A 10,446-nucleotide genomic window follows, 5' to 3' on the forward strand; every position below is an offset into this window, starting at 1 on the left:
GGGAAGGAAGAAAGGAAGGAAGGAAGGAAGGAAGGAAGGAAGGAAGGAAGGAAGGAAGGAAGGAAGGAAGGAAGGAAGAAAACTGACCTGACTGTCCCCTCCCTTCCAAAGGAGAAAGGCAACCTTCAGTCCTATCCAGCTATGATGCCTACGAATCACATCAAAAACCAACACGGCATAACTCTTGGTAGTGATTTGGCACTTCTTTTCTTTGACAGTGTACAAATATAATGCTATAATTTCCACCTCTGCTTTACTTGAGCTGTGACCCATACACTTTTGACATTTTATTGGTATCAAAATTTAGTTTCAGTGTATTGTTTTTCTGTCTGTGGCATGTCCTCTTTGACCTAGAACTTACTCCAAATTGCACTGTCTAGTTTCCTACTGTTTGATGACGTTCTTATCTGTGGATGTCTAGCTGGATTCCCATATGGTTACAGAAAACGCTGCAATTACTTTAATTATTTCACTCTTACTGGGATTATTTTATGGTTCGTTTCATTATATGGTTCATTTTACTGTATGATCCCTTTGGCGGGGACAAATCGGGTATTTGGCTATGGCTGAGGGAGTCTCTGCCTAGTTTTCTTAATCAGTTCTTAAAAGAGGAATGTTAAGAGTCTTCAGTTATAATTCCAGACTTTCCTACTTGGTTTTTCTTCTCACATTTTATAGCTCTCTTATTTAATAGATACACATGTAGGATCCTTTGTCTTCTTGGCAGATTGACTCTTTTTTGTAAGCCTATACTAGTTATTTGAGAAGCTTCGATGTCTACCGTCTCTGATAGTGATACAGACATGCCTGCTTTCTTTTAGTAAGTGAATGATATATCTTCACCTTCATTTTTATCTACATGTACTTCTTATTGACAATACAGAGTTGGAATTGAACATCAGTTCAATTCTTGACTTTCAACTGATATATTAAGACCACATGCACTTAGTGGTACATTACAGTTTAAGTCTCCTGTTTTAGTGCCTTATTTTCCTTTATGTGTGTGTGTGTGTGTGTGTGTGTGTGTGTGTGTATACATATATATGGTGTAGTGGTGTATTAGTACTTTTCTTGTTGCTATGACAAAAAATAACCTGATGGAAACAATTTGAGAGCAGAGCAGAAAAGTTTATTTTGGCTCACAGTCTGAAGGTACATTTCATCATGGCAACAAAAAAAGGCAAGAGCTGGAGGAAACTGCTCACATAGTGTCAACAGTTAGGGAGTGCAGAAGCTATGTGTGCTCTCCCAGCTTTCTCCTTTTTATGCAGTCTAGGGCCCAAGCCCAGGGAATGCTGCTGACACTTTAGGATAGCTGGTCCCACCTCAGTTAACCTAATGAAAACAAATCCCTCAGAGGCATGCTCAGAGACTAGCTTAATCAAGATGATTCTTCACAGCCAGGTTTCCCTTCCCCTCATGCCTCTCTCTCCTTCATCTGGCATGTAGGACTCAAGTTCCCTTATTAATGTTTTTGAGAATCACCACCAAAGAAAGCATATATCATAAAGAAAATATGTTACACAGGATTCTATAGCTAGTTTCCTATGAGAGACATATATTTAATAAATGGTGTTCTGGACATAATTCTGACCCAATGACTGGGGTTAAAATCCCAACACTACCATACATTAGTTCTGGCTGTGCAAATTCACAAGCTTCACTAAACCATAAGGTTTCCCGGGGAAACCAACCATTTCACACGGAAAACCTCACTTCTTTTCCTACGTAAAGCAAATCTTCTACGGGTATCCACCTACGTGATGTCATTCTGGACATCAGCCTCAGGTGTCCAGATACGCATGCGCGCGCGCACCCACACAACTAACTATGCATACACGTGAAAAATAGAAAAATATTTGTGTGACATGTGTCGTAGTGCTTGGCATACAATACGCACTTAACGAGTGTCTAAACTTAGGAATGACTAAGAAAACGTTTTAAGAGAATAGTACCCACTAAAAAACTTAATATAAGTTCATGCAAGTTAAATATAATGATGCTGATGGTTTTCTTGGCCTGTAAACTCATTATTCTGTAAATCATGACTAAGTAGGCTAAACTCAAAAAAAAAAAAGTAAATTTTTTTTGCCAGTTCTGATCTTTCAGTCCTAAGTAATGACAGTCGTTGAAAGGAAAGGCCACTAGCCACTAGTAGTAATGTAGTATGCTGGTTGTCATTGAGTCCATTTTTTTTTTTTTTGGAATAACCTCTCCATTTCTCTGACGTTAAAGGAAATGTACGATCGATCCCATAAGGAAAATTTCAAATATTCAAAATTCCTTGGGACTCGTTGTCTCATCATGCAGACTGAAATATGCACGATGAAATGTTACGTGTGCATACCTGCATGCATACATACGTAGACTAAATGTATACATATATGTGCGTTATGTGGATGGATAATCTCCTACAGTTCGGACACCCAGAGGCACTCGTCTAGTTCACCTACTTCCATGGCGATGTCGTAGTTCTGGCCCAGGATGCTCTGTATGAGCTCCTTGATGGTCTGGTCTGAGGCCTGCTGGGCTTCGGACTGCAGAGAGGCGATGATCTCCTCTATGTTCATGGGCAAGTAGCGTGCCCCCTGCGGAGGCCCGGTTCCCTGGCTCGTGGAACTCCCCTCGCGCCCGGATCTGGACATGGGCCTGTGGTGCCACCGCTTGATCTCGCGCTGGAAGTGGGTGCGAATCCGCAGCCTGCGCAAGCGCGCGCTTTCATCGGCCTCGCTGCTCAGGCTGGACAAGGAGCTGGGGTGTCTGTACCGGGTCGGGGCTATGTCGAGCATGGGCGGTCCGTGCGCCGGGCTCTTGGACACGAGCTTGGTCACCGGCGCCTCCCGGGCCTTCCCGCGCAGCCTCTTCCGGCGCGAGCGCGGCTGCAGCAGGATGACGGGTCGGGCGGTGCCGACCTGGGGGGCGATGGCCGGAGCCTGCTTGAAGGGCGGGTGCCGGCGGAACGCAGAGCTCCGCATGTAGAAGTCCCGCGGGCGGAACGGCTGGGGCTTCCCGGGGCTGCCTCGCGCGCTGGGCGGCGCCCCCTGCAGGTCGGCCGCGGCGGGGCGCTCCCCGCTCTGCGCCCCGGACGACGGCTGCGCCTCCCAGGACAAGTGCCCCTTCTGACTGCTGCCCGCTGTGCCCGGGCGTTCTTCCTTCTCCCGGTCCAGCAGATCATCATCAAAGCCTACGTGCAAAGCCGGCCTGGCAGCCAGCCTCTGCCTGAGTTGCTCATAATCCTTCTTGGTCTTCTGGCGAATCTTCTCGAGCTCTTTGAACATGTACGATTCTTCTCTGGCTGTCAGTCCGAAGTGCTTTGGGATGGTGGACATCTTGACAAACTGGACCTGTAAAATACGCACACACACACCCCCGAAAAAAATTATATATTAAAACAGATATTTAACAAAACTTAGGTTAATAAAATTCCAGTTCTGCGAAATGTCTCCAGGATAGAACGTGTTGTGTTCAAGTAAATTTACGTCTATGGCCTTTCCCATGATCCGTGAAAGCCCTCTATAAATCAGTAGGTTGCCACCCCTCTATGTATCGACACCCCTCTAGGGACAAAAGAGCCTTTCACACTGGTCGTCTGAGACCATAAGAAAATACGGATATGAACATTACTACTTATAACAATAGCAAAATTACAATTGTAAAGTAGCAACGAGAAAAATGTTATGGATGGGGTCCCCACAACATGAGGAACTGTATTAAAAGGTGTCAGCATTAGGAAGGCTGAGAACTACTACTCTAAACTAGCAAATGTTTTTCCCAGTGATAATTCCTAAGCCCCTGAGGACCTATTTTAACATTTGCTTTAGACTGCAATTATGCCCCGCTTCCAATCAAGCAAGACTCCCGTAAGTCTACCTAGGCACAGAAAACCTAAGGTAGCGAGGATAATAGAGGAAAAGGATCTCCAACTGTTCCTCCGTGCCCCGTAGCTTGGACTGCAACAGCAAATATGTTTTTCAATAATTTGGAAGGTTCTCAAAAATGTAAAATTAAAACAGACAAGTTTAAATTGGGACCTTTACACATACAGATTTCTCTTGGGAGAAAAGTGAGAGCTCTGGGATCATAAGGATCGAATCTCTGTCCTTGCCCTAGAGCTGCTATCACCCATTGCTTCTCCACATAGTCCTAGGTGTCTCCCCGCCCCTCCCCTCACTCATTCGGGGCACTCTGCTTACTACCCCAAGGGTCACCTGAGCTGTGGAATAGCACAGGAAGGGAGAGAGGAGGCCAGTCTCTAAGACAGGGGCTGCGGCTTACTCACAAAGCCACGGATGCTCCGTGCTTAATCTGTGAGCTACTGGGAACTACTTGAAACTTTTTTTTTTTTTTTTTTTGGTTTTTCGAGACAGGGTTTCTCTGTATAGCCCTGGCTGTCCTGGAACTCACTCTGTAAACCAGGCTGGCCTCGAACTCAGAAATCTGCCTGTCTCTGCCTCCCAAGTGCTGGGATTAAAGGCGTGCGCCACCACCACCCAGCCCACTTGAAACTTTTAAGAAAGAAATGTGGCTTGAAAAAATTAGTACTTGGGGATGATGTTATACCAGGGGAAGGGGGACCAAGCAGCTCTGTAGCTTTAGCCTGTGAGGCCTATAATTGCTAATCAAGCAGAAAGAAAACAGACACAACTGGTAAGAACTGGTAGCACCTTGTCAGCGACTCAGAATAGGATCTGGTTGTGGTGTGTAATCCTGTAATCCCAGTCCTGGGGAGGCAGAGGCAAGAGGATCAGGACAATTTGGAGACAAGGCTGACCTACATGCTGAGTCAAGGCCACACACACACAGCAATATCCTGCCTAGAAAATTAAAATTTAAAAATAAAAACCATAATATAAAATTTAAATGCCAATAAAAAGTAAATGGGAGCAACTAAAAGTTCATTCAAAACAAAACAAAACAAAAAAAAAACTGATGCTTTTATAGTTTAGGAAGGTAGCTCGGTGGGAAGAGACTTGCCAATCATGAGTGTGAATCTGGGTTTCATCCAAGCTGAAAAATAGAGGAGGACCTTACATCACTGAAGTTTGGTCCCACTCGGATGCATAATAAAATGTGCTGTCCACCCAAATGTACATTTCCAAGTGGCTAATACGGAAACTTTCACGTAGTGTATTTTCTATGATTTTTAAGTGCCAGTCTCCATTTTTCCGCAGGTCCTTGTATGATGCCCATAGTTCTAAGTGAATTTGGAGATCCTGAAAGCGCTGAGATCATTATTGAACCCTAGGAGGAACTTCAGAGGAAGTCCCCTGATGTTGGGATCCAACTCCTAGCAGAAAGCGGCTATCATCTTTGCAGCCATCTCAGCCACAGACCCTGACAAGAGACTTGTTTCAACAGCCCACAACAGCTGAGCACACTCTGATAAACATCTTGTTTTTCTCCCATATCTTGTTTTGCTGTTTAGTGCCCCCAGCTGCAAGGCACATGTGGTAAAGTGTCGTCAGCTGCATTCCCCTGCTTGTGCTTATATATACCCAGGATTTCCTTTCAATAAAGGAGACTTGAACAGACTCTGTCTTGTCTCCATTCTTCGTGTCTCTTGCCTCTCCATCCCCACTCTTGCTCTTACTAGACCCTGACCTGCGGACCTGACCAGTAGCTCGTGCTGGGCCAGGAAACCCTGAGAGACTGCAATGAACTTACCTGTGAATGCTGAAAGGAGGGATAGCAGGGGAGCCAGAAAATGGAGTGCACGTGGCTCCCCAAAAGCCAAGAAGGGTAGTTAGAGGCACAGAACTAAAGTTATGAAAATAAAAACAGAGAAGAATGAATCAGAGCAGAGGTTTTAAAGGCAGCACGGTGAGGAGTATCTGTACTGCCAGCACCCGGGAGGCCAAGACAGGACAGTGGGGAAACAAAGACTATTCAGCTAGAGAACATAAGAACTATTTAGAATGTAAGTGTTCTCCAAAGGACTTGAATCTAAAAATGCATAGATATGGCAAATGTTCTCATTTAAAACATAACAGTGAGTCTTCGTGGTAGTTTAAAGAGTAACACCATATGAATATTTTTTTTTAATTGAAAGGCATAAAAGTTTGAATAGGCAGCAGCTGTTCCTTGGTGATAAACCAGTTGCTTTAATCGTATCAGGTAGTCTCAAGATACAGTATTGATTTCACATTACATGGTGGCGCACGCCTTTAATCCCAGCACTTGGGAGGCAGAGGCAGGCGGATTTCTGAGTTCGAGGCTAGCCTGGTCTACAGAGTGAGTTCCAGGACAGCCAGGGCTATACAGAGAAACCCTGTCTCGAAAAACCGAAAAAAAAAATCTAACAATGGTATTTCAAATGTTTTAATTTGTTTGAAATAATAAATAGGATTACTAAACACTGTGAGAGAAGAAAAGGAAGGTGGTGCACCTGCCCTTTCGAGGCGGAGGGGGTTGACAGGATGAGTGAGACTTGCAGACTCCATGGGACTCAAACACTGCTGATAGAATCAGTAGGTAGACTGAGGAAGGATGTTTTGAGATAATATGAAGTATATTATAAAGGTAGAATTTCATTGATGGTGGAAGGAAGGAAAAACTGTTCAATAAATCATGCCAGGGCCATAGGTTGACTACTTGGGAAAGAACTGTGCTTTGATTTACCAACAGTAAGTCGAGATCTACTTAAGATATGTAATAATTAAATATTTAAAGCATTCGTTTGCCTACCACTAACTGTATTGATTAAGCTCATATCAATATACAAAACAGTTGTTTTCCTGGTAGAAGTCATTTACTGTCTAGCTTGGAAACACACCCTGCTGAATCCTAAACTGAGGACCTTTGCAATGGGACAGAGCTCTCCTCTGGGAGCTACTAAGCTTTCTTTCTGCACCACCAATGACTGGTTCTACAGACAGTTGAGCTCTGTGTACACTAGAGGTTCACATTATGAAGTAAAAATTAAATGGGTGTGGTGGCGCATACCTTTGATTCCGGTTCCTGGGAAGCAGAGACAGGCTCATCTCTGTTGAATTTTAGGCCTGCCTGCTCTACATAAGGAGACCCTGTCTCAAAAGCAGGGGCAGGGAGCAGAAGTGAATGAACCCTACCTGTTCTCTGTTGCCTAGCCCATAACATGTGAGCATTAGACATGGGTTCTGGAGGCTTTAAGGAAGTTTCCTCCTTTAAAAACTCCTCACAGGCCTTCTGCTCTCACTGTTTGCACAGGTGACAGTGTGCTCAGAGGGTTACCAGCTGCAAGTGGCTGAAAAGTATTAAGTGGCAGGAGGCACAAGGAGAGGTGCCTGGTGAGTGACTGGCTTCATCCTCCTGTCACTTCCCTCTTCTCTCTTCCTGTTCTGGGTGCCCTTCCCAACTTCTGGGCTCTTAGTTTGTTCCTGAAATTTAAACAAATGCCCATTGTTTAACACTGCTATGCACATCCCCTTGAAATCTGAATAGAAAAAGTTTTTTCTTTTTTTAATGGCGAAAAATATATATATATAAACAAATAGGAATTAGGACTCACAGATTAGATGGACTGGAGTTTCCAGTCTCACTCCAGTTGTGTGGTATCCTGAGGCTTACTGGATCTGATTATCAGAGTGTGGGGCCTGTATCTCCCCATCCACTCCTAACACCACCAAATAAGGAAATCACTTTTTAAGGATTCAGCCTCCAGGGAAATTAGAATACTTTCTCTTTCGTGGGGGCAATTTACAAAGACAGGCTGGTTCTAGTTTGGAGATGCTCAAAGAAAAGTAATACAGTTGTCCCCAAGTAAGACATGCAGGAAAGGATTGAATTCTCTGCTTATAATCCATGCTAGCCAGTCTACTACTGTAGTTTGAGGCGGCACAGAGTGTGCTTAAAATCCTTGGAAAACAAATTTGAAAGTGCGTCCCTTTTCCTGTCTCTTGTACTGGAAGTTCAAAGTAGTAGGCAGCCAAGGGGCCAACGTCTAGCCTCTGCTCCTTTCTCACCAGGCCAGGTGAGGTATCAGGAAGAAACTCTGGCCAGAACTAGTTAGATTCTCTGATGCAGCAGGCTCTCAGAGCGCTTCCTGCATCCGTTCCATAATTTGATACAAGCAAGCTGATCTCTGGTTCTTAGGAACCTACTGGAACAGAAAGGTCAAACGGTGTTCCAGACGCGTGGTCGTGGTGGTGGTGGTGGTGGTGGTTTTTAGTTTTCGGGTTTTTTTTCCCTTTGAGAAAAGCTCTTGCAATACATCCCTGAGAAGCCTGGAAGTTGCTGTGTATACAGGCTGGCCTTCTGGTGATCCTTGACAAACCTCTGCTTGACAAGCACTGAGATTACAGGTGTGTAATCCCACGCTCAGTATTATGCTCCAGACTCTAAGTGAAGTAAAACTACTCCAAGCCCTTCCTAGATGACCTGGGCCCATGATGGATGAGACCCTGAAGCACAAGGAAAGAAGGCCTGCATGTTGGGCCTCACTCCTCACGAAGCTACACTGGCCAAAGCCCATGGTTTGCTTGGCTTGTCCTCTCTGAAATAGTAAGGGCGCCTGGATGGGTGAAGTGGTTAGGAACAGATTCGGGATTCAGGCTCTCCCTTAGGCCCATAGCTGAATATCATCTCTATGTCCTAAACTCTTGTGACAGTCAGCTTCCGATGGGCTTCTACGAACGCTCCATCAGAAATGCCTAAGCCCGTGGACAGCTTATCTCAGCTGGCAAAACCTCTGTCTCCAACAAGAAAAAGAAAACTTCTTTGAAAAAAAAAAAAGTTTTCTTTTGAAAACTCAGTGGTAAGAAGAAGACCTGTTTGTGCTTTGATTGGAATTTCCTTGATTTAAAAGAATATATTCTAACATATGAATAATTCTTAGAATGAGATAACTTTTTCCTTCTTTCTACATTTTGCATAATACTTGAAGCCTTGATGAAGACAGAACCAACTCCTAAAATCAAACATAGAACACATGTTTACACACACGCACACACACACACATTACACATGAAGGGCAGAGAGATGGTTCAGTAGTCACTAAGATTTGAACACCCCAGAACTCAATGTTAGGCAAGATTGGACTCATGCAAGTGTCCTCTTACTTCTATATGTGCACAGGGGCACGTACATGCCCCGCCCCCATGGATAAATAAATGTAATTTTTGCATTTACGTTACATTAAATTACATGTAAATGTAATTTTAAAATATACCTTGATGAAACACGGTACTTTGTGTACTAATCTAAAAATTTAATAAAAATGAAAAGATAATTCCTTAGTCGGGAAAAAAAATCATACGTAATGATAATTTTTATGTAGTATTCAGTCTCTGAATATTTGTGTATTTTCTGGGGTTAGTCTTGCTGTTTATTGATTTATCCTTTAATCCATCATTGTATGATAAAGTGAGGAAATTATCACAATTTTTGGCATTTGTAAAGACTATCTGTAGACAACAGTTGGACTAATTTTAGAGATGGTTGTAAGCACGGCTAAGAATGTGTGCTCCCTACCAGAAGTGGGACGCTCTGTATAGGGCACGCACATCAATTCAGCTTTGATGTTTTCCTTGCTGATTTTTAGTTTGGAAGTTCTATCTAGATGTGAGAGTGGAGTGTGCTGAGGTCTCTCAGTTATTATGGACATGTATGTCTTTATGTGTGCTTTATGTGTGCTTTCTGTATGCTTTCTGTGTGCTTTATGAAGCCAAGGTGCCTAAGATTCAGTGCACACATATTTACAGTAGATACATTCTCTGGGTGAACTGTCCTTTTATTAATATGTAGTGCCCTTCCGTGTCTCATCCAACTGGCTTTGGTTTGAAGTCTACTTTATCAGATACGAGAACGGCTATCCCGTGTTGTTTGGGGGTTCCATTTGTTTGGTGAGTTTACTTCCAACTCTGACCCTCCTATTTTGGATCTTTCCTAGTTTTGCGAGTTTCTTGGTGACAAAAGGTAGTTGAATCTTTTTTATCCAGTCAGTCAGCTGGCCTGTGTCTATAGTCGGTGAATTGACACCATTTATATTAGCAGAGCAGTGGTGGCACACGCCTTTAATCCCAGCACTTGGGAGGCAGAGGCAGGCGGATCTCTGAGTTCGAGAGTTTGAGGCTAGCCTGGTCTACAGAGTGAGTTCCAGGACAGCCAAGGCTACACAGAGAAACCCTGTCTCAAAAAACCAAAACAAACAAACAAAAAAATGACCATTTATATTTTAGGTTATTATTGATAAGGTTTTGTGCTTTCTGATGGTTTTGTTGGTCATGTCTCTGATCCACTTGTCTTTGAGGATCAGATTTTTCTTTCTTTTCTCCCTCTTCTGCTGATATAGGATTTTTGCAGATTTGTGGCTTTGTAGATGACCAATTCTTTCCTAGTTCCCTGCTGATCCCTTCAAGAAATGTGTTCTCACTTGGGAGGCAGAGGCAGGCGGATTTCTGAGTTCGAGGCCAGCCTGGTCTACAAAATGAGTTCCAGGACAGCCAGGGCTACACAGAGAAACCCTGTCTC

At 43.8% G+C, this 10,446-nt stretch overlaps 1 protein-coding gene across 1 annotated transcript in view; it reads right to left on the reverse strand.

The window, feature by feature from the left end:
• Ttc6 (tetratricopeptide repeat domain 6) overlaps positions 1 to 3,341 on the reverse strand; it is a 153,562-nt gene extending 150,221 nt beyond the window's left edge. The window contains exon 1 of the mRNA XM_028782530.1: positions 2,454 to 3,341. Within this exon, the coding sequence (XP_028638363.1) occupies positions 2,454 to 3,329 (876 nt within the window). The 5' untranslated portion in view covers positions 3,330 to 3,341. The remainder of the gene's footprint in view (positions 1 to 2,453) is intronic.
• Between the last annotated feature and the right edge of the window lie 7,105 nt (positions 3,342 to 10,446).

This window comes from Grammomys surdaster, unplaced genomic scaffold (genome assembly GCF_004785775.1).
Source record: "Grammomys surdaster isolate TR1022 unplaced genomic scaffold, NIH_TR_1.0 98, whole genome shotgun sequence".
Lineage (NCBI taxonomy): Eukaryota > Metazoa > Chordata > Mammalia > Rodentia > Muridae > Grammomys > Grammomys surdaster.